The sequence below is a fragment of the Brugia malayi genome, assembly GCF_000002995.4.
Source record: "Brugia malayi strain FR3 genome assembly, contig: Bm_v4_Chr4_scaffold_001, whole genome shotgun sequence".
NCBI lineage: Eukaryota > Metazoa > Nematoda > Chromadorea > Rhabditida > Onchocercidae > Brugia > Brugia malayi.
Genome location: NW_025062478.1, coordinates 2,835,677 through 2,863,034, shown reverse-complemented (window position 1 = coordinate 2,863,034; position 27,358 = coordinate 2,835,677). Strand labels below are relative to the sequence as shown.

Genomic DNA, 27,358 nt, shown 5'->3' with positions numbered 1-27,358 from the left:
TTCATTATTTCATTAAATAAAATAAAAGGAATGATTTGGTGGTGGTGGGAATATTTTGAACGATGGCGTATTGATATAGCATATCGTTTGCTACGTTGTGTTTATAGTCATAAAGATTTTGAGCATCAATGGTATCCACAAATTTTAATTATGCAAATTGATGAAAATCCCGAATGGCTTGTTAATTGTCAAAAATTAATTGCTGTAGCAGAATGGATTAAAGATGGTGCAGCATCTAATATTGTTGCTGTATTATGTGAAGTGCTGTTGTTCTTCGATATTTTTACACTTTTTTTTTTCCTATTTGTTTATTTATTTTCTTTTTTTTTTTGCTAATTAATTTACATTTTATACTTTTAACAAATTTATTTTTATTACTGAAAGATATATGTGTGTAAATAAATAAATTAAATGAATGAAAATAAGTTTAAATTTATTAAAAACTTGAATACACTTCATAATATTTTACTAAAAAAGATAAAAAATCATATTAAGCACATATTTCTATTCTTTTTATACATAATACATTTAATTAGACTAAATACATAAATTAAAAAAAAAAAAAGGATTTAGAAAAAGATAATTTGTTGAATAAAAACTTCTGTTTTATTTCATAACAAATTTCCGGTAGAAAATATTGTAAACAAGAATATTTCTTTACAGAATTTATTTTTAATAATTTATAAATGAATATTTAGGACAAATTTCAGGTAGAAAATATTGTAAACAAGAATATTTCTTTACAGAATTTATTTTTAATAATTTATAAATGAATATTTAGGAATTATGTTTACATTTTTATCAAAAACAAACGAAACAAGAATTAAGCAACTTTTTTAAATTTATCTAAAAAGATTGAAATAAAATTTTCAGGGACATACACAGGATCCAGATACCGGTGAATATTTACGTTTAGTGGAAGATGCTGTAACACAACTGGTTTGATTTTTTCATAATTTCAATATTTTTTTAAATCATTGACAAACTTTATTTTTGGCTCTTTTTTTTTTTTTTTTAAATATTTTTATATTTTTGCAATTTCTTTTCTTTTTTCTTTAATTCATCAGTGAAAAAAGAAAAAAACGAAAACAATTATTAGTCAATTTTATAATTAAATTTTTTATATTAAAAAAAAAAGAGTTAAATGCTTAATGGCTAAAATTATATTTAATTGTGAAGTAATTGTGCCAAATAATTTTTAATTTTAATCATTAATTTTTCAAAATATTAAATAATTCCCGAAAAATTAAAATTTAATTACTTTATGTTTATTCATTATTTATTTATTTTTTTTTTAACTTCTTCAAATTCATTTTTATTACCAAAATTTTTGCATTTATGTTTCAATTTTTTATTTCTACTTTTTAATTTTTTGGTTTAGATTGGTGAATCATGCCTCAATGCTCATCATTTGGTTGTATCATATGAGAATTTAAGTGAATTAAATGAAACTGCTTCAGCTGTAATTCAGTGTTCCGGATTAGGAATCCTGAAACCAAATACAATTATTATCGATTTTCCGAAATGTGTCTCTTCATCAAATTTGTTAGCATTTTGTTTCGCTTTTGCTTGTTTTTTCTTTTGCTTAGTAGTAAACAAATAGGTTAAAGAAAGAAAGGGGAAGAGAATTTTCAAAAAAACCGATTTAACTTTTTTCTTATTCTTTTTATGTTTCTAAAATTTGATCCATGAAATAATAATTGAAATTTAAAAAGATTCTCAATTAATTTACGTATATTTTTTAAAACAAAATTAAAATTTTAAATCAATTCATACAATCATATTTCAAAAATAAAAATCCAAAGTTTTAAATGAATTACAATTAATTGACATATATTTTTTCTTTTTCCTATAGAATTAATTGAAATTTTAAATCAATTCATACATTCTCATCTTAAAAAAAAAAAACAGAAAAAAAATTTGATTGAAGAAATAAAATTTGAAATTTACACTATTGGTATATAATTTACTCAATATACTAATACATTTTCATTTTTATTTTCTTTGCTGGAAGAAAAATTAAGTTTGAAATTCGAATGTTTGAAATTCAATCACAAATATCGTTAAATAAAAAAAGAAAAAATTGCCTAAGGACACACATATTTCAAATTTTACGATTACTTTAAAATGTGCAACTTTAAAAAAAACGAAAAACTTAATTGGTTACAACTTTCTAATTTTTCACTTTTTTTACCGAATGAAAAAAGACGAACTTTACATTGAAGTTTAAAATAATGAAGTATTGGTAACAAATTTTTATTGGAAAAATTAAAAACAATTAATCTTTTAACTTATTTTTTCTCATCAATTAGCATATTTTGTTGTCACTAAATTGTTCAAATAATTTAATCATTGCTGATAAAAACTTTTTTAAAAAAAAAATGAAAATTTTAACTAGGAATAATATAATACTGTAATGATATTATGAGTAAATTTATTAAATTTTCTCAAAAATAAATTTGTCATTCACTAAAATTTAATTTCCAGTCACTTTAGTGTATTTTTGTTTTGGTTTAACAAGCAAAGATTGTTAAAATTATCGGAAAGATTATTCAAAAGATAAGTCTAATTATTCAAAAAACAGTACTGTTAAAATCATTGAGGTCTCACATAAGCCAATAATTAATAAGCTTGATTAAATTTAATTTAATTATTTGAATGAGAAAATTTTGTTTATTTATTTTTTTGTAGTTTATATCCTGGACAAGGTGAATTGTGGAATCGAATTGCAGCGACAGTTGACAAATGCTTGCTAATATGTAAGGGTGATTTGTGGAAACCTGTGCCATTCAATTTGGCTGTTAGTTTGAAATACTTAAAGTTATTTTGTAAAATAAATACTTCCTTGACACAACTAATTATTTGATTAATTTTTTATTTACCTGAATTATCAATTCAAGTAGTTAGTAATCAAAAAATTTTAAATAATCAATGCATTATCAATAGTAGCTAATAGTTTAAGTGTTAAGGTTGTTAAATTGATAAAATTATCTACTGATACTACTGATATCTAATGATAATTGATTTTGCGCAATTATTTTTCTGTTGCTCTTAGCTATTTGTTAAAATTGGCTAGTCGAATAGGATAATTAATATGCTATCAGTTGATAATTAGTCTGTTATCACTGGTGAATGATGATTTGTGACTTAAATAGATATAATTGTTGATAACAAGATTTTAACTTATGATTATTATTATTGATAGCAAGTGTGTAATAATTATTATTGATAACAAGTATTTGTCTTTAAAAAGTTAAATGCTTGTTCCCAATAAATAATTTTCTTAATCAAAATTCTAGTCAATTATATTTAAACTTTAAAAGATTCTAATATTTCATGAATTTTTTAAAATTTGACTTACCATAATCAATAATTAAAATTTAGTCTACATTGGATTTATGGTGGGTTGTGGAAGGTGATGATCTTTTGCTATCCTTTATTTATGTTATTTCTAGAAATTATCGATGGACATTTACAAAGTAATTAGAAATTTATTTTTAAAATTTAAAGGAGTAATTAAATTAAGAATAGAATAACTATAATTTTAGTAAGTTTTACTTAATACGTTCAATCATTTTTCAGTATTTAAATTATGAAAATTTTTAATAATTAATGGTAAATTTTAACAATATATAAAATGATAATAGTATATGATAAATAAAAAATGTTTTAGTAATATGAAATGCATTTAACAAAATTATAATTCATTCAGACTTCGAATATTTGCGGTGATTAAAGAGACAGAAGTTGACGATGTCAAAGATCAAACTTCTAAACGAATTCATCAGGCATCGCTTGAAGCTGATAGTATAGAAATTCGATCAGTTGCTGCCGATGATATTGCAGCATATGGATGTACTTATGTTTTATTCGTATCATTCATCGTAATTTATTAATATAATTATATTTTATGATATTTATGTTAATTAATTTCAATGATTTCAATTCAAATTTCAAATAATATACAGATATTAACTTTATGAGCACATAATAATTAAAAGTACAAATTAAAAATACAGTAACAGAGAATATAATATCATTAAGAATGATAATAGTATTATTAATAATAATAATAATTGATTTAATAACAATAGCATTAATAATAATAATCAGCAATAATGACAATAATAGTAACTACGATAATGATTCCTAATAATTACAACAATAGTAATGAGAATAATAAAGCAATAATAATAATTAACAATAATAATACTAATAATAATAATTAATAGTAATAATATTCGTAATAATTCATGCCTAATTTTTTTTTTTTTTATTTTATATTATTTCATTATTCCGTTTAACTACTTTTTCTCAAACAATTTCTAAGCCATCATACGATGAAATTTGTGAAAAAATTTTTCACGTTAAAACATTTTCTATTTGGTTGGGTAAAATTGAATAATTACAAAATTTTAAATTGTTTGAGAATTATAAAAAAATTTAACATTGAAAGCACAAAACATAAAATTAATGTTTTCTCTCCCTCTTACTCTCTTCAATTTCTATAACTATTAATGAATAAATTCATATAATAACAATAATAGTAAATTGATTTTTAAACAATTTCTAAACATAAAATTATTTTTTTTTTCTGTTATCTTATAACGCAATTTGTGAAAATTTTCCATGTTAAAGCATATTTTGTTAGCTTCGGCAAGATCAAACAATTAAAAAGTTGCATAAAGTTTGTGACAACAAAGTTTAATTCTGGTTTTGAAAATTTTTTTTCCCCAAATTCATTCAGGTGACATTTTTTTTCTTCTCCAAAACAATTAATCTAATTCGAAAACTTGTAATAATAATTTTAGCTGCTAAACTTTCAACACATCAAAATATGCAAGAAAACGAAGGGTCAAAAGGTCGGCGAATATATAAGGTGAATCAGTAATTATCTATAAAACATAAGTCAAAAGTGATTTGCATAAAATAGATAAGTAAAATTAGAAGTGAATGAAATTTTTTGATATTTTCCTAACGAATTTTTTGCAGTGATTCAATTTTTGACTCTAATATTTGATGGATCAGTTGAATTAATTGCAGAATGAACCACCTGTTGGATTAAATAGTTTGATAAGAAGTGAATCAGCAAATGCTGATTTAATTATGCTTAATTTGCCACGACCACGTGGTGATATGCCAGCATCAAGATTGTTGCAAATGTTAGATGTCGTCACGAAACGATTAACACGTGTTGTCATTTTTAGACCACCTATTAATTTTTGAAAAATATTTTTAATTTTATAATTTTAATTGTAATCTTTTGTTAATGTAAAAATTTTTATATTTTAAATATAATAATTTCATTCAAATTTCATTCAAGTCAAACATAATGCAGTATATTTATGCTATTTGAAACATTTACAAACTTTTATAATTAACAAATAAATTGAGTTATTTGTTGTTTCAGTACACTTATCAACGTGTATATCATTTTTCCATATTTCAGTATTCGATTTATTTGTTTTATAAAAAAATTTCATTTAAAAAGTATTTCTCAACTTACAGCTAACTCACAAATGATTTTATAGTATTATGATTAATCAGTAAAAAGAATGTAAAAAAAAATTGCAAATTAATTTCTTTAATTATGATTTATTGTAATTCAAGAATCAAATTTTATTGACATAAAACAGAATTTCGGAAGAATTTTTATTCTGCTTAATCAATTTTTTTTTCTTGCAGCCATATTAAATGTTTTATTTCTGTACATTTAATTTACATTTTCACCTTGAAATTCAAATAATATATATCCATTTCTTTAAAATAATAAAATTTTATATTAGATTGCACTGAAATTCAAAAAAAAAAAAAAAAAAAAAACCATTTAAAATGATTCAAAAATTCAGTAGTGCATAATTGATCAGTTTTGAAAATAAATATTGCATAGAAAATAAAAATCTAAAAGTGGTGGTTTGCAATTTAATATGAAAAAATTTTATTAATGTATTTGGCAAAGGTTTTAATTTTGTCGCTTATCGTTTTTACATGTATGTGACAATATAAGTATGTTATTTATGATTACATCATGATGAAGTTTCTTTTCTGATATAAAGTACTGATAAGAATGGTGTAATTGACAGTAGAAATGTGATAGCTGTTAAACAGATAAATCATAAACATAAATTAACTCTATATCAAGTATTATTAATTAATTAATGTGTTCATTTCAAATATGGCACTTATTTTTAAATATATTAATACTTAATAACATTTTTTTTTAATCACTATATTATCATTTTCCTATCAATAGTACCATTTATATCATTATATGATATCAAAAATTAAATCACATTTTGTTGTAATTGAAGACTTAAAAAATTTAAAATTTTTTTTAGATGAATGTTAAACATGACACTTTGGATATGTTTAAAAAAAATTTCCCTGTGTCACTACATAATACTCAACAGCAATCTTTTTTCAATTACTTCATTATAGCAGGAAAAAAATGATAGTTAAATAATTGAGAATGCAAAACAAAATCAAAATTGTTATCAAAAATTTCAGCTAAAGAGTATGCTTACAATTCAGTTTTCTGAACTTAATTAATTAAAAAATCAAAATGAAGTAGAAAATAAAGTAACTGGCAATTGTTGAAACATTTTAAAAGCTAACAGATGAGCAAACAATTGTTTAACTCTTAATATTTCTATTAACATTGTTTGAAAGATAATTTTGCATTAATTATTTCATTAATGAATTCCATTTTGTTTTTTTTTTTTTTGCGAAAATATCATAAATCATTTAGCTATCATCATTAAAAAATATAAAATAGTTTTGATTCTTTCATCTTTTGTTGATTTTGAAGCTTTAAAGGTTTAGATCAGAAGGTTTTTTTTTATTAATTATAATTTTTTTCACATTTTTTCGTTTTTTTGCTTGCGGATGAAACCAGTTTTCGATTGGCAAATAGCGCTGACTTCAAAATTATCAATTAGTTCGTCTTTTTTTTTCTCTATGACTAGCAGAAAAAACTTCTGCAAGAGAAATAAATTTATATTTATAAAAAAAAGAAAAAAAAAATGAAATCGGAGCACACAATTAATCAATAATTAAAGATATATTAGTTGTATGATTGATACGGTATAACCGTAATGTGAGGGTACTACTGTAATCGCTGAAGATTTTTAGGTATGAATGACGGGATGTTACTGTAATGAGAAAATATTATTGCAGCAATTAAAAACTTAGCTTTTGTTAGTTTAACGAAATGTTGCTGTTATGTAATACTTCAACTAGCATTAATCAAGAATGAAAAGTGAAACGAGCATCAAAAAATGATTGGAAATTTGTAACATTTTTTGCTTTTTTCATTTGGTTCCTTTTTTAAATCTTAAAATTGCAAACATATATTTTTATCAATTGAGCATAAATGGGTAGGTATGGCTGATTTGTTTTAAATTTTTGCAAAAAATGTGGATGATTCATTGCTATTTTTATAAATATTCGAAAGTGCAAATTGCTGTAACGCACTTCGACTAATTTTTAAATTTATATTTCACACTAAAAGTTTAATGCTTTGAGTACTTTGTAATAGCTGACAAAAACTGTAAAAAATATTTCAATAAGAATTCAAATTTGTTGAACTATTTAAGATAAACGTTAGAAAAATATTATATCGAATGATATTTTTTATTGATAATATTATAAAGTAATACAAGTGTTAATTAATCAAACAATTGATTTCAACTATTTCAACAAAAATTTACAGTATTGTGATCACAAAAAAGAAAAATGCACTAAAAAAATGGATAATTTTTTATCTCATTAAGTTTTTAAAAGAAAAAAATAACCAAAAACGAAAAAATTTCAATTTTACAATATTATTTTATATCGATTTAAATGCTCGACTCTATTGTAGGAATTTTTAACAAATTAGAAATTTAGTGAAATTAAACTTTCTCGTCTAGATTAGTCGATTTTAATTTCTCATCCATCTCTGCGGATGGATGAGAACAAATATATGAATAAATATTAAAAAAAATCAAAAAATAAGGAGCCACGAATTTCTAATCCAATATTATTTTATTTTAGTATTTGGCGTGCTGCACGTATCGGTTTGAAATTTTGTTTTTATGCCGAAAATATTAAGATGCAATTTGTTGAGTAAATATGATGAAAATAGTAAAAAAAAGTGATGAAAAATATTGATAAATGCTGTGATATAAAGTGATTTACTAAAATTTGGATATAACTTGATGACAAATAAAGATAAAATAATTCTTCTTAAGCAATGAATACATCAACCAACTTTTTCAATTCAATTTTTCCATTTGAACTGCTTGAAATTAATAAAAATCAAGATGAAACATTAAAATGATCATCGAAATGAAATAAATGAAAATATTATTGGAATAGCAAAATAAATTTTAAATTGTTAAAATATGATTTAAAATAGATTTAAAAAGAAATGAAATTATTAAACAATCTTACTGATCATTTAGATCAGTAAGATTATTCATTGTAAATCTTGATATTTAGCAACAAATTTCAGCGAAATTCAACTGTGTAATATATCGAATGGATATTCATCAATTTGTTAATTAAATTTAATTCTTTCTATATGCGAAATAAATGCCATAACAAAATTGAAATCAGTATTAATTAATTGTAATATTCAATACTTAAGTATTATTATATCACAAATATTTCATATCATTAATACTAAATAAACATTATTTGATCAATTATAGAACAATTTTTTATATAAATGTAAGGAAAGATATATCAGTAATGATTGTAATGATAATTATATAATAATGAATCAAATAATAATTATTAGCAAGGTTAATTACATTAATCATTATCAACTGATAAATGGAAAAGAATGAAAAGAAAAGTTGCAAAAACCGAAGAAAAATTATTTAGATTAAATTTCATCTAAACAAACAAAATATGTTTACAATGAAGAAATCGACAAATAGTGCAATCTACGCCAGTTGTTGACAAAAAAAAAAAGAAAAAAAAAAAGGAAAATGATGCTACAAGATGAACTTCAAATTTTTTGAAAATTAGTAAAATAATATAATAATTAATGTCTGTTAATAATTATTAGTTTGTAAAATTATCAATTATTATCAATAATTTAAATTGAAAAGTCGTATCTAATTAGTTGCATTAAAAATTGATTAGCAATGTATCAAATAATGACGGAATTGAATTGATTAGCTTTGTTAAATTAATTAGTTTGTTAAACTAAAGTTTGTTTCATGAAGCATAAAAATGTTTGTTATGAAAAATAAAGTTTAAAAGTTGCGAAGAATTAATAAAGGAAGATAGAAAGAAGAGAAGGAATAAGGAAGAGGAAGAGAGGAGGAAGTTGAAGAAGAAGGAAATAAAAAGAGGGAAGAAAGAGGGAGGAGATGGAATGAGGAAGGGAATAAATGAAATTTGTTCAAATTGTGTCAGTTGTTGAGCTGAGTGTGTCATAAGAGTGGTTCAGTTAAATTTCAAATTTAAGCAATAACAAAATGAAATCAATTCTTTTAATCCTATTTTCTCTAATTAATCCACTAAATGGATGCATACATGATGGTAATAATTACAAGGATGGCGATACTTGGGTTTGTTTACTTTTTCATCACTTCTATTAATTCTTATAATTTGTTTATTTACTTTTTAATTGATACTACTTCTTTTGTTTCTTTTTGCTTATTCTGGTTTATTAATATTTTGAAATTTAAGTTAGTATAAAAGTATTATTTAAGAGAATATTTAAAATATGCATTTTTTTCATCAATTTTTTGCATCAATGTTTTAATTTTGAAAGTCTTCATAATTTTATACATCGAAAAGATAATAAAAACAGGTAAATAAGGAATGACAAATTTAACTGAAAATATGAATGATAATGAAATTATGCATTATGTGCATTTTAAAGTGATATATCATCAATTTTACAAAATTCATATAGCAATTTTAAAATAACTGTATGTTTAGGGAAAGAAAATTAAGTATAAATAAACTTTAGAAATTTGAGGAATTTTACATAAATAATCAACAAATAAATATGGAAATTAGCAAAGAGATACTATTAAATCATTGTTCAATAATTTGGATTACATTAATTTAAGCATATCAATTTCTAAATGAGTGATTACTCATAGTGTATGCATTTTTTCAAAATTAACAATCATTTATTAGATTTAAGTGTAAAAAAAAAATGATTAGGATAAATTAATAGGTTGAAAAAGATGCATTTGTTATGCGATGTCGCATGACTGATGATGGGACATCTTGGATGGTTGAGATAACAGGATGTAAGACACCATCGGGTGCAACAATATCAATTAATTCAAGTATAATTGATGGAGATTATGAATGGAAATGTTCAAAAAATAATGATGGACAAATTGTAATGCAAAAAACTTTACATGCAAATGCAAAATGTGATGAACATCAGCGTGGTAACAATTAATCCCTATTGTTTAATATTTCTAATAATAAATTTAGCACACCGATATTAAAAAAATTTATGCATTTTTTAAATTTTGTGCATTTAAAAAAATTTATGCAAAAATCATAGCTGTCATAAATTTTTTATGACAGCTATGATTTTTTTTTTTTTTTTTTTGCTTAAGATATTTCAAATTGCTATAAATTTTCATCGCATTTCAATTTTTTTTGTAAAAAATGTTTTCTTTTTATTAAAGTAAATTATACTCAATGATTTTTTTTTTATTTTTGTTTTTGAAATGAAAATAATATTTAGGTGAACAGTGGCGTGAGAAATCATTTTTATATGAATGTGGAGCAGGTGGCCAGAAAAAATTGATAGCCTGTTTTGGTCAAGATAATGAACAAATAAATGTTGGTGAATCAAAAGAAATTGGTGGATATATTGTGAAGTTTGTCAATTATTGTTTTTTGTTTTTTAAATTTAATTTAGTATCTAATTTGTCAACTTCTATACTAATGTTAGCATAGTATAATTATGATGACATTAAATATTAATTATGATAGTAATAAGAGCAGAAGTTGTAATAATGACAGTAATGATGATAGTAATAATGGTAACAATAATAATAATAATAATAATAATAATAATAATAATATCGACAGTAACAATAATGATGAACCGAGAGAAATTAGACAATACAAATTGATAATTGTCATTTCTTACTTAAATCAGTAATACAGTGTATTTTTTATTAAATTAAATAACGAAAATATTTATTAACAAAACAAAACGAAAAAAAAAACGAAATATAATCCATGAAATTATATTTTCTTTAGGAGCAAATTTAAAAAGCTAATTTTTTTTTAAAACTAAAAATTAAAAGAAAGACTTTAAACCACCGTGCAAAATGATATTTATTATAATTTTCGCTACTCAAATACTATATTATTATTTGTTTGTTCTTAAATAATATATTATAATTGAATATGTACTGCAATCAACTTCAAATACCGTATGTACAGTTTAATTTTCCGTCACTGATGTGATGACATTTTCTTCAAACAATGCATTGCAAATGAATAGGGACAGTCTGATAGAAATGTCATAATTTGGCTTAAAAATTACTGTAACTATTAGCAGTTGGCTTATTTGTTTATTTTTTTCTTTTTTAGATGCGAAAAATATGATAATGGAACGGTTATAGTACATGGCATACGCAAAGGAACCGAAAATGGAACAACATTTCAGGTGGAATGCATAGATTCGAAAGGTGAACATCATGTTGCAGGTATGTATACAGTATGCAAATGTGTGTTACAGTATGCAAATTTATATTACAGTATGATAAAAATAAAAAAAGCAAAATCTTTTTTTTTTTTTTTTTGAAAATAAAAAATAATAAATTGTTTAATTATCAAATTATTTCATTTTATATTTTCATTTAATTATGTACTCAATTTTTTGAAAACTTCTACTCCATCATTACTATTTGGCAATATTTCTAATTTTAATCAGATTTTGATTTTTTTTTTTTAAAAAATAAAATCAAATTTGCATTAAGCTTGAATTTGCATAATATTAGTTCAAGAAAGTTCTCACTTTTCTTTTTGTAACGAAATGATTTTAAATTTTTGCAAATTTTTCTTTCAAAAGAATTCAGAATTAAATAGAATTAATTATATGAAAAAATGTTAGCACAAAAAATAATTTTTTGCTGTTCATATTTGATGAGTGTAAAGTGATTATAAATGCGTATAAAATTAAGTTGTTTAAACTTTTTTTTTTTTTTTAATTTTCAAGCACACACTATAAATATATAAAAAATGAACTTTGCGTAAACTTTTTACGGTTTTTTGATTATTAATTAATACAATGATACGATTATTACTTTTGTAAAATTTGAAATCACATATGTTGCAAGAAAAGTTTACAATACCAAATGTGTAAAAAGCAAAAAAGATATACGATGTATTGGCAAGAGAATATTTGATTTTGATTATTTGATGAGTAAGTAAATTTAAATTATAATACATTATTGTTATCATTAAATTTTGCAGATTCATGGTGGATAGATGATCAACGATTCAATAAGACATGTTTATCATCTGGCAAAATTGAAGTATTAAATTGCATTTCAAAAGATGGCATTAAAATTCCATTGAATAATGAAATAAGCGTTGGTGACACGAAATACACGTACGTTTAACTTTGTTAATTGCTGCTATAATAATTCCATTTATTGATTTTTTAATTTTGAGCAGATTAATTATGAAATATAAATTTAATTAATTGGTATTATTTATTAATGAATATAATAATATGAAATAGAAAATTACAGCAAATAAATTAATATATATTTTTCAGCATCTAAATAATTTAAAATATGTCACAAAATAAGGTTTTAATTAATTTGAAGCATTTATAATAATAGAAATATAATATGAAATACGTGAATATATAAATGAATCAATAAAAAAAGAAATAAACAAATAAGAATAAATAAATATATATATGAATTCGTTAATCAAATGATTTTATTAATAATAATATTAAACATAATAAAATTCTTAGTTCATGATAATAAAATTTAATTCATGAGTTAAAATAATATTTCAATAATATTCAGTTTCTTGACAATGATTTTCATGTTTAGCTATTTTTTGGTGGTAATATTTTAATAATTCTTTCTAACGAAAAAGTTTCTTTTTTGAATTAAACAAAAGGATTTAGATAAACAAATTTTTTTTTAAATTTGATAAGAAAAAAAAGTTTTTCTGTATCATTTTTTCATTAAAAAAACAAAACAAAATGACTAACTAATTAGTTAAAGATTAATAAAATTATTTTACAGATGTGAGAAAACAAGCGATGGTTCAGTACGTTTTGCATCTGGTCCAATTGATGCTAATGGTAAATAATTAATAAATGAAATTAATGAAAGAAGAAGAAAAAACAAAAACTATTGTTTTCAATTTTTCTTTTCATTTAAATTTTCTATTTAATGTTTCCTGCATCGATTCGTTTTTTTGAACTTATTTTCTGAATTAATTGAATAACTGCTAATCCTTAATGAATTGAATTGAATTTTACTATCCGAGAGATTGATCAAAGATATTAGCTTTATCTTTTTATGCAGTAAACATTAGTTTGCAATCTAAAATTAACTTTTAATAAATGAAATGAAGCGATAAATGATTGGATCAGAGATAATAATTACTTTAGGATAGCTTCCAACATGAATAAATAAATAAATAAATTATTTAGCAAATTAAATATTTGCAAAAAAGTAGATTGTAATACAATAATTGTAAAGCATTACTTATTCTCTTCAACCAAACAATTTGAAATATATTAATAAATTTTATTGCAATAATTTTTGGGAATATTTTCAATCATTTCATCATAATTGCAAATATAATTTGAAGTAAAATATATCAAAAAAAAAAGGTAAAATTATTTAATTATAAGAAAATGTGACAAACTTTCTTATTGTTTTATAAAAAAAGCATGCACTGCAATATAAGTGATGTGAATAAAATATATAATTTTTAGTTGTAAAATTTATTAACAACAATTTTATCGCTTTTTTTTCTTATTATAGAATAAATATTTAAAATTAAGTGAGTTATCTGATAGAATTACTCAATTTGCTATGCGTTCTTCAAACTTATATTTGAAAAAATAGTTGTAAATTTAAGTTACATAATTTTATCTGCAGCATTTATTTTGTGTTATACATATTCTTTGCATATTGATCAAATAATAATGTGTTTTCATTTGATACTAACCTTGATTAGATAGAGTTTTCAGATGAAATTAAAATTTATTAAATTGTTTAAAAACAACTGAAAAAGAAACAGTTTATTTCATCAAAACAGTAAGATGGAATCATTATTGAACACATATAATAGAATAAAAATTAAGTTTTAAAAAGAATGATAAATCAGTAAAACAAAGCTTATCTTATGTATATTGATCATCTTATCACTTATCACATCTTATTGACTAGGATGAGAAGAAAATTTTTTGAATATAAAAATGAAACACTTATTAGAAATTTAAATATCAAATTGATCATTTATTATCATTATTTGATGCGAAATACTATATATCTTTCTAAATAAATTAAAATTGAATTTTCCTATCAAATAAAAATTTAATTTATGATAATCATTCTTAAGAATTAATACTAAATAAAATAAATAATTACAAAGACATTTTTAAAAAGAGAATATAAAAAAAAAAAAATCCTAATTAAAAAAGCATATCCAAATCACTGATAATATATTGCGAATCAGACTTTTGTGGAACGTATTCCGAATCTACCTGTTCCGATTCTGATAGAGTAAATGTGGAATTAATAGTATTTGGATCGTTGACCACTTTTGTTCCTTTCTCTTCCGCTGTACCTAAAAGCAAAAAAAAAAAAAAAAAAAAACTGAAACAGTTTTTTTTTTTTAAATTTTGATTTAAAAAATTAACATATTAGATCATTACAAACATGTTTTAAAAAAAAAGGAGAAATTATCTCAACTCATAGTATCACTTATATTTGTCATTGAAACTTATTACTTATAACTAAAAACGATAGTAAAGTTACTGATAAGTTCTAAAACATTACCGTCATTGTAACAATCTATTATTTGTAATCCATTATCATTGTTCAATTCATCAGCTAGATCAAATACACATTCATCATCATTTGTTATTGTTGAATCTATCATAACAGCCGAGCAATCTTTTGATTCTTCAGTTATAAGTTCAGGCATTTCAGATTGCCATAAATTTTCATTGCATTTCAAATTATCATTGTAATCACCAGCAGACTGCAAAAAAAAAAAGAAAAAAATTCCGCTTAATAAATAATAGTAAAAATTAAATTAAAAGTAATAAATGTAATTTCATTGAATCACTGTAATATTATCTATAATATCCACTTTTACCGCATCAAACAAAATAGTTTAATAAAAATATAATATAAAATAAATTATAAATAAATGCAATGATGAAACTTTTCCATGTAATTTGCAATTTTTCAAATTTGTTTGCTACAGCAAAATAAGCTAAATTTAATTAAAATGCAATATTTCAATTAAAATAAATTTATTTTCAATACCAAATAAATAATTCATTTTTCAGTCTTCTATATTTCAGTTAAAGAAGAATTTCGTTTTTTTTTTTTTTTTTAAACTATATTAGTCTATAAAGGTTTAAAATTAATGAAAAGAAAAAGTTTAAGAAATAAACCTGTGGTTGTGTAATGCTATATGTCATAATTGAAGAAGTGTTTGTTGTTGTTTCATTGTAATTTGTTATTTCTAAATCATTATCACTCGTATCATCAAATTCTGCTAGATATGATGATAACGATTTGAAACGTTTTGTTGTAGCAAAATTATACGAATTATCAGAATCATTCGTATACAACGATACTGTTGTAGGATTAACAGTATATGCTGATGATGGATGTTTAAGAGATTCTGAATTAGCTGTGCTACTGGTAGAATTACTATTGCCAATTAGCATTATTCGTCGTATTAGTGGTTTGAAGAATTGTCGATCTGCACTGAGTAAGTGATAAATCCATAGAGATGATTGATCACTGTAAAAAAAGAAAAACAAACAAACAAACAAAAAAATATCATAAAAAAAGATTTATAATTTTATTATTAGATTATTTTAATATAATGTTATTAATTTAATAAATAATTTTATATTATCTTGTTAATTAAAAGTACTAATAATTAGCTAAATATATGCATTTTTTTTAAATGAATAAAGAAAACTATTTGATATATCTAAGATTATAAAAAAAAAAAAAAAAAATAATCGTAAATCTTTTTTATCTTTATAATCGTTAATCTTTGAAAAAAAATTTTTTTTAAGAAATCAAAAAAAAAAAAAGAACCTATGCAAGCGAACTACATGAATAAGTGATGTTTTATACTGTCCCAATGTGACATCAAAATCATTGCATGGTACTACGGTACGTTTGCTATCCGAAACACTTCGTCGATTACAGTATTCTTGCTCAGCCGGTTTCGATAACTAAGTTATACGATATTCATTCATTTTAAATAATTACAACAAGTAATCAAATTAGAAGAACAAATCAACAAGTACTCTAAATGATTATAACAAAGAATCTTTTAAAAACAAAAAAAAAAAAGAAGAAACTAGCTAAAATATATTTATTATCAGTATAGCATTAGAAGTACTCAATTACTTATATTTATTATTGTCCTTTCAACTTTTAAAATAGCAAAAAATTTGAATTAAGATAAACCTTGAAATTCACATAATATCCTTGAAAATTAATTGCTTCCAGGTGACTGAATGGAACTTTATAACCGGCTCTATACGAGAGAAGACCTGAACTGTATGACAAATCGTAAATCAGTTGACGAGAAACAAAACAAAACGTTACACTGCAACTTGAATCTCCCATATTACCACTATTTGCCTAAAAATTATGGTTCAATTATTTTCATTACGTATAAAAAGAAATTTATTAAATACTAATAAATTAATTTATAGTAAAAGTAAAACAAAAAATTTAACAATGTATCAAAAGATATATTCAAGTTTTACGAATTCCTTAATTTCAGTAATATTTTCACTTTCCTAATAATGATACCAGTAATAGTAATAACTCCACTAAGAAATAACATTATTGTAATTTTAAAAAAATTTTGAAATTCTTAAAATTCTGAATTTTTGGGAGATGTTTCCTAGATTTATGCAGACATATATTATTGTCTTAAAAATCATAAATTTTCAATATTTTATAATATATTTTGAATTTTTACAAAAAAAAAAAAAGGAAAAAATCACACCGATATTTCATTTCACCCAGGTAACAATTAATTACCAAACAGATTTGGGTAAAACTGGCAGAAAAAAATCAGTCCAAATTGTAATAGGAAAAATCCTATCTATGAATTAATTGAGAAGAAGCGAAACGAAGCATACAATGAATAAACCCATTGATATTGCCGCGACGGGAAATGTTTTCATCTGAACAGTATTTTGCACAACTATTTGTTGTGATTCTAAAACAAAATTTACTTAATTAATTGTCCTTTTTTTTTTTTTTTCTCGAAAAAATTAAACTAAGTAAATTTAAATAATAAGTTTAATTTCTGAAAAAAAAAAAGGAGTACTTTAAAACAAATCATATTTAATATATTAAAATTAGATAAAGTTATAAAAAATATTTATACCTAATATTTAAAATGAATTGTTACTTTGTTGATTTCATATCACAAAAAAAAAAAAAAAATAATAATCAAATATTTTAATGTTTATAAAATTCATAAAATCTTGAAATTTATTTGAAATTAGTTTTTAGAGCAAAACTATAGTTTAAAAAAAAAACCAAAAGCTAACTATGACGTGGTCTTTTCATTCTTTTGTGTTGTTTTGATCTGCTAGAAGTCAATCGTCGAATTGTCTCTCGATCATTAAATTTTGTATTACCATTTCCATGATCATTTTTTGAACCATTCTGCTTCTCAACCTAAATTTCAATTTAAAATTAAGGTTAGCAATGAATTACAAGAATAATTTACTTTTAAATTTAATTTTATAATACTACAGCAACAATATAACTAAGTCGTAGAACAAAATTAAAATAAAATTATAGAAAAGAAATTTCAAAATTTTAACATTAATATAAGTTAAATTTCAATTATAACTTTTCCTTACATTTTTCTTAAAAGTGTAGTGCATATTATTTTTAAAAGAGAAAAGAAAAAATGATAAAATTAAAAAAGGGAAAATTTACCTTATTTAATAAATTACGAAGTTGTCTTACGGTAACACAAGAAAATAAAATATTTGAGTATTTTTTAACTTCTTTCTTCTCTCGTTCACCTTTTTTCTTACGACGTTTCTCGTATGCATGTTGAATTTCAGATTTTCCTGTTGATTCAACATGTTGTGCTTCTTCCATTATTATTATTATTTTTTTACCCTTAAATTTTTTTTCATTTTTTTTAAATTAATAATTTCAATTAATTGCACTTACGTAATTAAGTGTTAGCAATTTGTATGGTTTACTTAATAAATGCTACTTATTATTGACATATTTACGTAAATTCTTTACTTAATTAAATAGTTTAACAATGAAATGTTGTGTATAAGTTTGGCTATTTCTTTACATAAATTTACATATTTCATTACTTAATAATGCAAATAAGCTAAAATAAGCTAATATGCAAATAAGCTCAAAGTAAGCAAAAGTAATAAAATAATTAATGTTACAAAAAATATGTTTAAAAAAAGAAGTAGCATTACTAAAATGAAGTTAAGCATGTATGAAAATAAGGTATCGATGAATATGTAATGAATTATGTTGAATATACTGTGAAATGTTTATTCTATATGTTTACAACTTGTATAGCTGATTTGTTCCTTTTTAAAATTTATATTAATTCAAACTAAAAATAAATAAATAAGTAATAAACAAGTGCTTTACTTATACTACAAAGTACTGCAACAAGCAATAAAACTTAGCTGAAAATTGTTTGATGAATAAAATACTACAACATCTAATGTATGTGTGATACGATATGAAATTATTGTTTATAGTAAATTTAACAAAAAAAAAAAAAGTGAAAACAGACCAAAGATCAATTAAACGAAGAAAGCGTAGTTGAATAAAAAAAAAATAATTTTTTAAATTTTTTTTTTTTAAAAATTTTATTTGAAATTTGTTTCATTTAATTACTTTGTTTAATTTCTTTTTTTAACTCTAATCTTTTCACTTTTTTTTTCTTTTCCTTTCTTTTTTTAGATAAAATAATTAAATAAAATTTAGTTACATAGAAAATAAGTAGAAAATAAGAAAAAAAAAGTGCATAAAAACGACCTAATCGACGTGCAAATGCTTGAAACAATGATTGTTTCTTCTTTTTTTGGGTTTTCTTTTTTCTTTTCTTTTTTTTTTTATGGAAAGAGAAAAAGAGAAGACATATGCAAATTTTTGCGTGTTAAGTAAACGGCTGTGTTATTGTGTTAAAGTATGATATATTAAAGTAATCACATATTATCGATTAACAAAAAAGAAAAAAATACCTTCGAATTAGTTACATTTTGAATTAAATTAAATTTTAGATTAATTAATCTATAATAGGAAAATAAATTAAAAATAAATAACAAAGCTCATACATTTGAATTGTTTACAAGAATTAAGTATATATGATGTAATTAAGTAATACAAAAGGCCTAAAGTATAAAATGTAAAGTATAAAAAAAAAGGAAAACGTTTAAATAAAAATTAAAGTTTATATGTAGGAAATGAAAATCACGGCTACGTAATAAGTAATTAAGCGTGTAAATCACTTATTACGCTACTATAATTTTAGTATAACGTAGAATGTATTATAAAGAATTAAATGTGCAAAAAATTTCAACATGATGTTATATCTTTATAATTTCACGTTTTACGCTTAAACCGTTAAAAACGCTCTTCTAGAAATTGTGGAATTGTTAAATTAGAATTAAATTTTGTGCTATTCAATTTCAGTATTTATTATTGAGCTGAATGCATTTTAGTAATTAAATAAAAAATTCATTCTTCATAGAACCAATCTTTAATTGTGTATCTATGAATAATTAATTATCAAATTTGAACTAAATTACATGTGATCTTGGCAAGAAAATATTGATTACTCTTTTTGATAATGGAAAAAAATTTTTTGAAATTAATATTTGAAGAAATTATTTTTTATATGTCTAACTGAAAATGAATGTAATATTAATATTTATTTCTTTAATAGCATAAGCAATAAAATTTTGGATTAAATCAATTTTTCTCTTATCAAATCACTAAATTAATTTTTCTTCTTTTGCACCTCTCTCTCTCTCTCTCTCCCTCACTCTTTTTTGATCTATTTCAAGAATTCTTATGCGTTTTTCCTTTTTTTTTTTTTTTTTTTATTTCATAGCTAATCGGAAATAAAAAGTGGTTTTTTAACAGAAAATTGTCATTCATAATATATGCAATTCGAAATTTAAAGACACACTCCCTTCTTTTAATTCTTCAGAAGTTTAAAATTTGAAAGATTTAAACTTTTATTTTTGAATGTTTAAAAGTTAAAAATGAATAGAAAAGTAGCAATAGATATTTTCTTCGTTACAAAAAATTAGTATATGCAACTGTAGAAATAAATTAATGGTTAATTAGTTACCTTATATTTTAATATTACCCCAGACAATTAGTACTAGCTGAAATTATTGCAAACAATTACCTGCCTATTGTCATTAGTTATTATTGCTGCTATTAGCATACTGATACTTTCTCATTTTCAAATTGTTTGTTTGTCAACTTACATCCCTACATTTGGATAGTAAACTTTTTGTATTTTCAAGCAATCATGCCTTAAATTCCAGATCCGTGATTGGAGTTTGTAGTATAATACACTTACTACTCCTCGAAGATGCAGCGAGTAACTTGACAAATGTTTTGAGTTGTATTTTTTTTTTTTTTTTTTGCGTGATGCAAAGAAGCAAAAAAAAATTTATTAAAGTTTGTTGTATAATTTACCAACTGATAAATTACAATCGTTTTTTTTTTTTCAATTTGCAAAGCAAAATATAACCGAGTCAAAAATTCTTTTTTGCAATCATATGCACAGCTCAAATATAAAATCAATGCATAGCATTTGTTTGATCATGTCGATCATACTTTTAAAGCTATGTCTGTCAACAACACTTCAGACAATTCTATCAAAGTGAAATTTTACATAAGTAACAATTTAAAAATTAAAAACAAACATAATATAAACAGTAAAACAAAACCCTGCAACGTACACAAAAATGAGTGCAAAAAAAAAAAAAAAAAAAAAAAAAAAAAATAGCAAAAAATTTGACTAAAGAGAGAAGATATATCATGAAATGGCTTGAACTTCGCTTGAATTGTTGATATTTGAAGGAATTTCCTTTTTTGTTTTGCTTTCAAGGGCTTTTGACCAAGCATCCATAATTGGATCTGCTTGTGGGGCAATTGATGAACGATAATCACTTGGAGTGCCCAGTGTACCTCGTCCATCATTATTCCTGCAAATACAAAATTATGAAATCGAAAAAGATAAAAAAAAAATTTTTTAAGATATTAAGTATAATATTGCTCAAAACACAACAGATGTGAATTAAAAATGTGGTCTACAACTGAAATGACCAACCTTTCATGGAAATCACGGTTCTGATGATAGCCACCTCGAAATGGTCGACCACACTTCCATGGTCTTCCTGATCCTCGACCACCCCTACTATCCGGTGAATTATATGACCTTTTAAATCCTCCCCGTCTACCGCCACCTCGTCCACCTCGATTTATATCTCGGCCACGAGACATAAATCTCCCATTATCAAAGCGACCTCTTCCGCGGAACTAAATATCAAAATACAATCACTTAAAAACTGATACATTTTATCAGAAAAAAGAACGAATACTATTTAATACGACGTGTCAAATGAACGATTTTTTTCTTCCGTTACAGAAAAGCTTACGTTCAAATAACAAAAGAAAAAAAAAAGTACATTATTTTGATTTTCCTCGCGATTTTTTTGCCTTTGTAATTCTCGAAGTTCTCGTGCTTCTTGCTCGCTGAGCATGACATAATCATTAAATTGATTATCTAATGTAACGATGAAAGTTGGATACTCCAAAATAAAACGATTTCGTGTATTATCCAGAATTGTTTTTGACATGTCTATTACATAAAAACTGAAAAACACAAATTTATTCATCATTTTGCTTGATAAAAATAAACCGAAAAAATTTACTTCCCCTAAAATAAAAATTCATTTTAAATGCAACTTATTATCCTGAAGTTTTTATCACACAAAAGCTAGCATAATACAGTGATGCAGTAAAAAAACTTAAGTCACCCGATAATTAGCTGTTCATATCATTATGATTTCATATCATTTCATAAGTTATTACTAGAGTTAGATCATCTTTTCTTACATAATATAATATACCGTTTTTTTCCCTCAATAGGCACAGGCATATAAATCATCAGCTTATCCATACCAGCTTCCTGAAAAGGTGCCATCTTCTCGGTATCAAGATCTGACTTACTAACAACTGGTCCAACCTGCAAAATCAATTTAACACACCAAAATTTTAGTACAATGACATTACTTTTAATAAGCTTCAACAAATCTCTCTCTTTTAAATATAGTTAAGAATAAATCAAAGACTGAAAAAAATTTTCAGTTGAGAAGATTGAAAGAATAAAACAATCTAAATTCATCATAAAATAAAAATTCATTGAAGAGACTTAGAGCTAAATGTTGTAGAAATCATATCTTAAAAAGAAACCAATTTGGGTTTGATGAATTGTCGCACAAGTGTTGTCACGGATATACTTTCCGGAATATTATTCACTGTGTATTCATTCTCAATAATTTGTTTTACATCCTGAATCTGCTCTTCCCGACGAAAAATTATCCTTATAGTCCAGAATATAGTATCCGAAAATTGCTCGTGGCGAGAACTGTTACCCTCTCAAATTTCACCAAGCATAATTTTTCACAAAACAATTTTGCATAAAATTTTTAAAGAAATTGAAAAATAAAAAACATTTCCATCAAACATATAACAAAGAACTTAGAAAGAACTAATGTATAAAATAATACAAATTAAGAGAAAAAAGAAAAGTTAATGGAATAAAGAAATGAAAAGAAACCTTTGTCAGGAGTGACAGTAAGCCAAATGCGCCTTCGATGAGCATTATTGAGTAAGTAACGTTTCATAGCCATAGCTTTCCGTTCTAAATGCTCTACTGTTAACTCAGTCCCACCATCCAACTATAATTAAAAAACAATAAAATTATAATAAATACCTTATAATAATTACTCTCTTTGTCATTTTCTTTTTCTAATATGGAGAAGGAATGCAAAGGAAGAAAAGGTGAACAGAAAAGTTAATTAAAAAAGTCTTTCAACTGAGTCAGTAAGGAAAACACTGGAAATGACCACTTCAAATATATAAATCATTACTAAATAATCCTTAATTACAATACAATGCACCAAATCGTGTAAAAAAAAGTACTTGTGATGGTGACATTTCTTTCTCATCATTGGTTCCACCCAATACACTTCTACCGCCATTATCATCTGATTCATTTGCGCAGTGTTCATCATGATGAGTCTCAGTAATCTCTTCTGTTGCAATATCAGCAAGAACTTCAAGCTTACTTTCATTTTCTTTTGATTGTTGTGTAGAATCAGGAGTATTTATATGAGCCAAATGATTCGCAGCACTGTTCAGTGATGTTGTAACGGAATTGAGAAATTTTTCATCATCAACAGCTACCGATGATGAATAATCAACAAGCCTTTTGATAACATCAAATGATTTCTGACGTTCACCAGAACACTAAAATATGAAAACAATTCATGCATAATTTCACACAAATTAAGATATTCATTATCAATTGATAACAATAAAAAACATTATCAATTGGTAATATGAACAGGAAGTATTTTAAAAAGAATAAGATTTTTTCCTTACTAAATGATATTAAAATTTGAAACAAATAAAATTCTTCCTTTCAACCAATACCAAAAAAAAAAAAAAAACTCAAGTCTGAAATAAAGTTAAGACTTAAAAACTTACATCATATTTTACTTTATGTTCTTTAGAGCATGGTAATGAACAAGTACGAAATGAGCATCGTGGGCAACGATATTTCCATGATTCATTATGACACATATCACATAATCGTTCTGATGTTGTCGTATTTTCAACAGCTTCTTTTTCAACTGATGATATATATTCCTCAGTTATTTCATCCATAATTTGTATAATATATCTGAAACATTTTTTCTGTCAGTATTACTTTAATTTTCGAAAGACATAAACGAAAAATATTATGATTAGCTATTCATTATTCATAGATTTTTGAGTAAACAATTAAAACTGCAACAAATTTTAACAAGTTTGAGAAGTACACTGAAAAGAAAAAATGAAAAGTAGAAGTTAAATTGGAGACTAATAATTATGCATGGAATGATATAAATATGAAAATAGAAAAAAAAAAAATGTTATTTATTTAATAATCCAAACAGCTAGTTATTTAACAAGTTAAATTCTCAATCCAAGAAGGGAAAGAATTGAATAATAATATGATGAAGTCATAACTTAACTTTCCTCTACCTATCCTTCCCCGTATTTCTTCCCTGCCCGTCGTCAACGACTAATCCGTCCCTCAACCTACCCGAAATAATGCGCTGCTATTTATAACGATCGGTTGGGAGATGAATTGCGAAAGCAATATTCGTCACTTTGTGTCATTTTATCCTTTTGTGCAGGTGTTTGTTGATTTTTGGTGTTTGTCACATTATTTATTTATTTACTCGCTAATACTGTATTAATTACTTATGTATTTAATAACTCAAACAGCTAATCAACTATATATGTAATAACACAAATACCTAAACACTTATGCATTTAACAACGCAAATATTGCAAATGTTTGATAGTTCAGTTACCGAAATATTTACATATTTAAAAACTTGAATATACAATTACTTTTTTGAAATTTTAACTCAAATGCATATTCATCTAATAACTTAAATTAATCACATAAAAATTAATTAGTTGAATTATTTAATAACTTGAATACTGGTGCACTTGATAAGTTTAAATTCTCAGTCACCTATGCATTTGATAGCTTCCAAATGCAGCTTGATTATTTAAATGGCTTCAGTATTTAGTGATATGACTATAGATTTTAATATTTATATATTTAGCAATGTCTAATTAGTCAGAATGTTGCTTATAAATTTGCTAATATCTGTTATAACTTAAAAAGTCCAATTTTAATTAGTCTGAAATATATATTTGATCGCTTTAAATCTACATTTAATGCTTACTTGAATAATCATACTAACATATCACTTAATATGATATGAATGCTTAGTTATTCATATCTTTGCTATAAGTATCATGTAATCCTCAAAAATTTTCATTTATCATTAAATGATAAAATTGCAGGTGCTGTAATTCTTTTCCTTTTATGTTCTTCACTCTTTTTACAAACAGTTGATATTATGCAAAAGATTATGCACTCCACCATATTATTATCACTTATCATAATAAGAGTTTATCAATATAATGATTGTATAGTTTATCATATAATGATTGATTTATTATAAATAAATAAAAGAAAAAATTAGTCCGTTGTGTCGCATATTTATGGAAATAAAAAGAAACAAATCGTTGTATTTCTGTCACAATTAACGATAAACGGAATAATCATTATGGATTTTAATTCTTTTCCTTTTAAATTCATATATCACTGATATTTCTTGAAAATTTCGTTATATGAGTGGTATTTGATATTTTCTAATTTTTTATCATTGATATTCCTTGGCATTCGTTTTCATTAGACATTTCCGGAAATGATGCGATTTATTTTTTAACTCTTTCATATACTAACATTTATTCTCGAAACCAATTTTGTTTCAGGATTCGCAAGTTGTCACTAAACCTTCAGTTTTAGGGTTGAACGAAAAGGAAACGACAAAGTAAGCAATTGCTGTGCCATCCGGTTTTCTTCGCATTGTTATTATATCTCTGGTTTCTCCAGTTTCCGGATCCACTTCGATTTTTATTTTTAGTACTTTTCTCTTCCTCTTTTCTCATTATCTGTTCTTCCAGTTTTGTGTAATTTTTCCTCAATATTATTCTGTGTGAGTTCTATCTTATTTCTTTTCTGTTCGTAAACATCTGTATTCCTCTGTTTTCCGAATTTTTGCTCATCACTATCTCATTTTCTCATAATTAAATGGTTCCTTTTTTTTTCTTTACTACTTACTGAACGTTATGAACCGGAATTTTACATTCGTTTTACAGTGGTCAAAAATAGTGAAATGTTATTTTCAATAATACACTATTCATTGTAATTGTTTCTCTTCACTTAATCTTTATTCCTTTTTTCTCTAATTTCTGAGGAAGGCTTAAATTCTACCAATTATTGAGGTATATTTTTTCTTTCTTATTCATTTTAATTATCTTCAAATTTCTGTTTTCAGTTTGATCAGTTTCTTCGGTAAGATTTGTTCGTTTGTTCTCTTAATTTAATATTTAGCGTGTTATTCTTCATAACTTTAAGCTTTTGCTTTTTTTTTTTGTTTGAAAATTTTAAATGTTACATTTGTTTGAGAAATTGACTTCATTTTTCGTCATCAGTTCCATTCTTTTTGGTTCCAATCGACATTTTTGTCGCAAAAATCCGGAAATATATACAATTAAAATTATGCAGTTTCTCTTGTAATAACATAAAAATGATGACATTATTGATTGTTTTATTTTGCACTTATAATTTGTTATCATCAAAACACTGCACTAATTAGTCTGTAGGTTTGATGCTTCTAAGAGTGCTGATTTTTGCATTTCAGAGAAGAGGGAGGGAGGATTTGTAATATACATATTTTAGAGTCGAAAAATCAACTTATCATTAAAATCTGTCACTAAACCGTAGTTTGGAATTTAAAGTAAAAGTGAAGCTTTGATTTTTCTTAATTATTAATAATAGGATTATTAAAGAAGATAATTAGGTGTCACTGAGAATGCAGGAGGATCTTTCTTATTTTTCAAATTCGTTTTTTTCACATTTTTTTCTGTCGTTTTTTAAATTTTTAATTGAGTTTTACATGTAATGCCCAGTTTATTATACTACTGTTCTGTCATATAATTGTTAATATTTATATTTAATGTATATGTTCCGATTTATATTTATGTTTATTATATTTCTTGTCACCTTTGCATTTCTTATCATTATTTAAATTAACATTTTTATGATATTTATATTATTACATTTTCTTTTAGATCTGTGTCAACTGTTTCTTGTATGTTATTCTAACAATTATTATTTTAATTTTATCTTTGTTATGTTATTTCTTTTTCCTCTCCTCTTTTTTTCTTGTATATTTGAATCATTT

At 23.7% G+C, this 27,358-nt stretch overlaps 4 protein-coding genes across 4 annotated transcripts; 2 read left to right on the top strand and 2 right to left on the bottom strand.

Moving 5' to 3' along the window:
• Positions 1 to 30: 30 nt before the first annotated feature.
• Positions 31 to 5,226, top strand: Bm9275 (Uncharacterized protein; the record flags this gene model as incomplete). Its single annotated transcript, XM_043081425.1, has 8 exons — positions 31 to 261; positions 874 to 939; positions 1,382 to 1,545; positions 2,692 to 2,800; positions 3,385 to 3,479; positions 3,713 to 3,855; positions 4,812 to 4,879; positions 5,044 to 5,226. The coding sequence occupies 8 exons, from the start codon at positions 31 to 33 to the stop codon at positions 5,224 to 5,226; spliced, it is 1,059 nt and encodes a 352-aa protein (XP_042937359.1).
• A 4,244-nt stretch (positions 5,227 to 9,470) lies between these two features.
• Bm7385 (Uncharacterized protein) lies at positions 9,471 to 13,317 on the top strand (the record flags this gene model as incomplete). The annotated part of the gene is made up of 6 exons (XM_043081424.1): positions 9,471 to 9,563; positions 10,184 to 10,406; positions 10,712 to 10,847; positions 11,572 to 11,687; positions 12,457 to 12,595; positions 13,251 to 13,317. The coding sequence occupies 6 exons, from the start codon at positions 9,471 to 9,473 to the stop codon at positions 13,315 to 13,317; spliced, it is 774 nt and encodes a 257-aa protein (XP_042937358.1).
• A 1,336-nt stretch (positions 13,318 to 14,653) lies between these two features.
• Bm9276 (Uncharacterized protein) lies at positions 14,654 to 18,353 on the bottom strand (the record flags this gene model as incomplete). The annotated part of the gene is made up of 8 exons (XM_043081423.1): positions 14,654 to 14,808; positions 15,021 to 15,225; positions 15,647 to 16,001; positions 16,308 to 16,447; positions 16,686 to 16,862; positions 17,372 to 17,451; positions 17,789 to 17,918; positions 18,186 to 18,353. 8 exons carry the CDS (start codon positions 18,351 to 18,353, stop codon positions 14,654 to 14,656), a joined length of 1,410 nt encoding a protein of 469 aa, XP_042937357.1.
• Positions 18,354 to 21,291: 2,938 nt separating this feature from the next.
• Bma-zhit-3 (HIT zinc finger family protein) lies at positions 21,292 to 24,209 on the bottom strand (the record flags this gene model as incomplete). The annotated part of the gene is made up of 8 exons (XM_001893282.2): positions 21,292 to 21,460; positions 21,586 to 21,794; positions 21,944 to 22,130; positions 22,388 to 22,503; positions 22,731 to 22,915; positions 23,098 to 23,218; positions 23,463 to 23,789; positions 24,030 to 24,209. 8 exons carry the CDS (start codon positions 24,207 to 24,209, stop codon positions 21,292 to 21,294), a joined length of 1,494 nt encoding a protein of 497 aa, XP_001893317.2.
• Between the last annotated feature and the right edge of the window lie 3,149 nt (positions 24,210 to 27,358).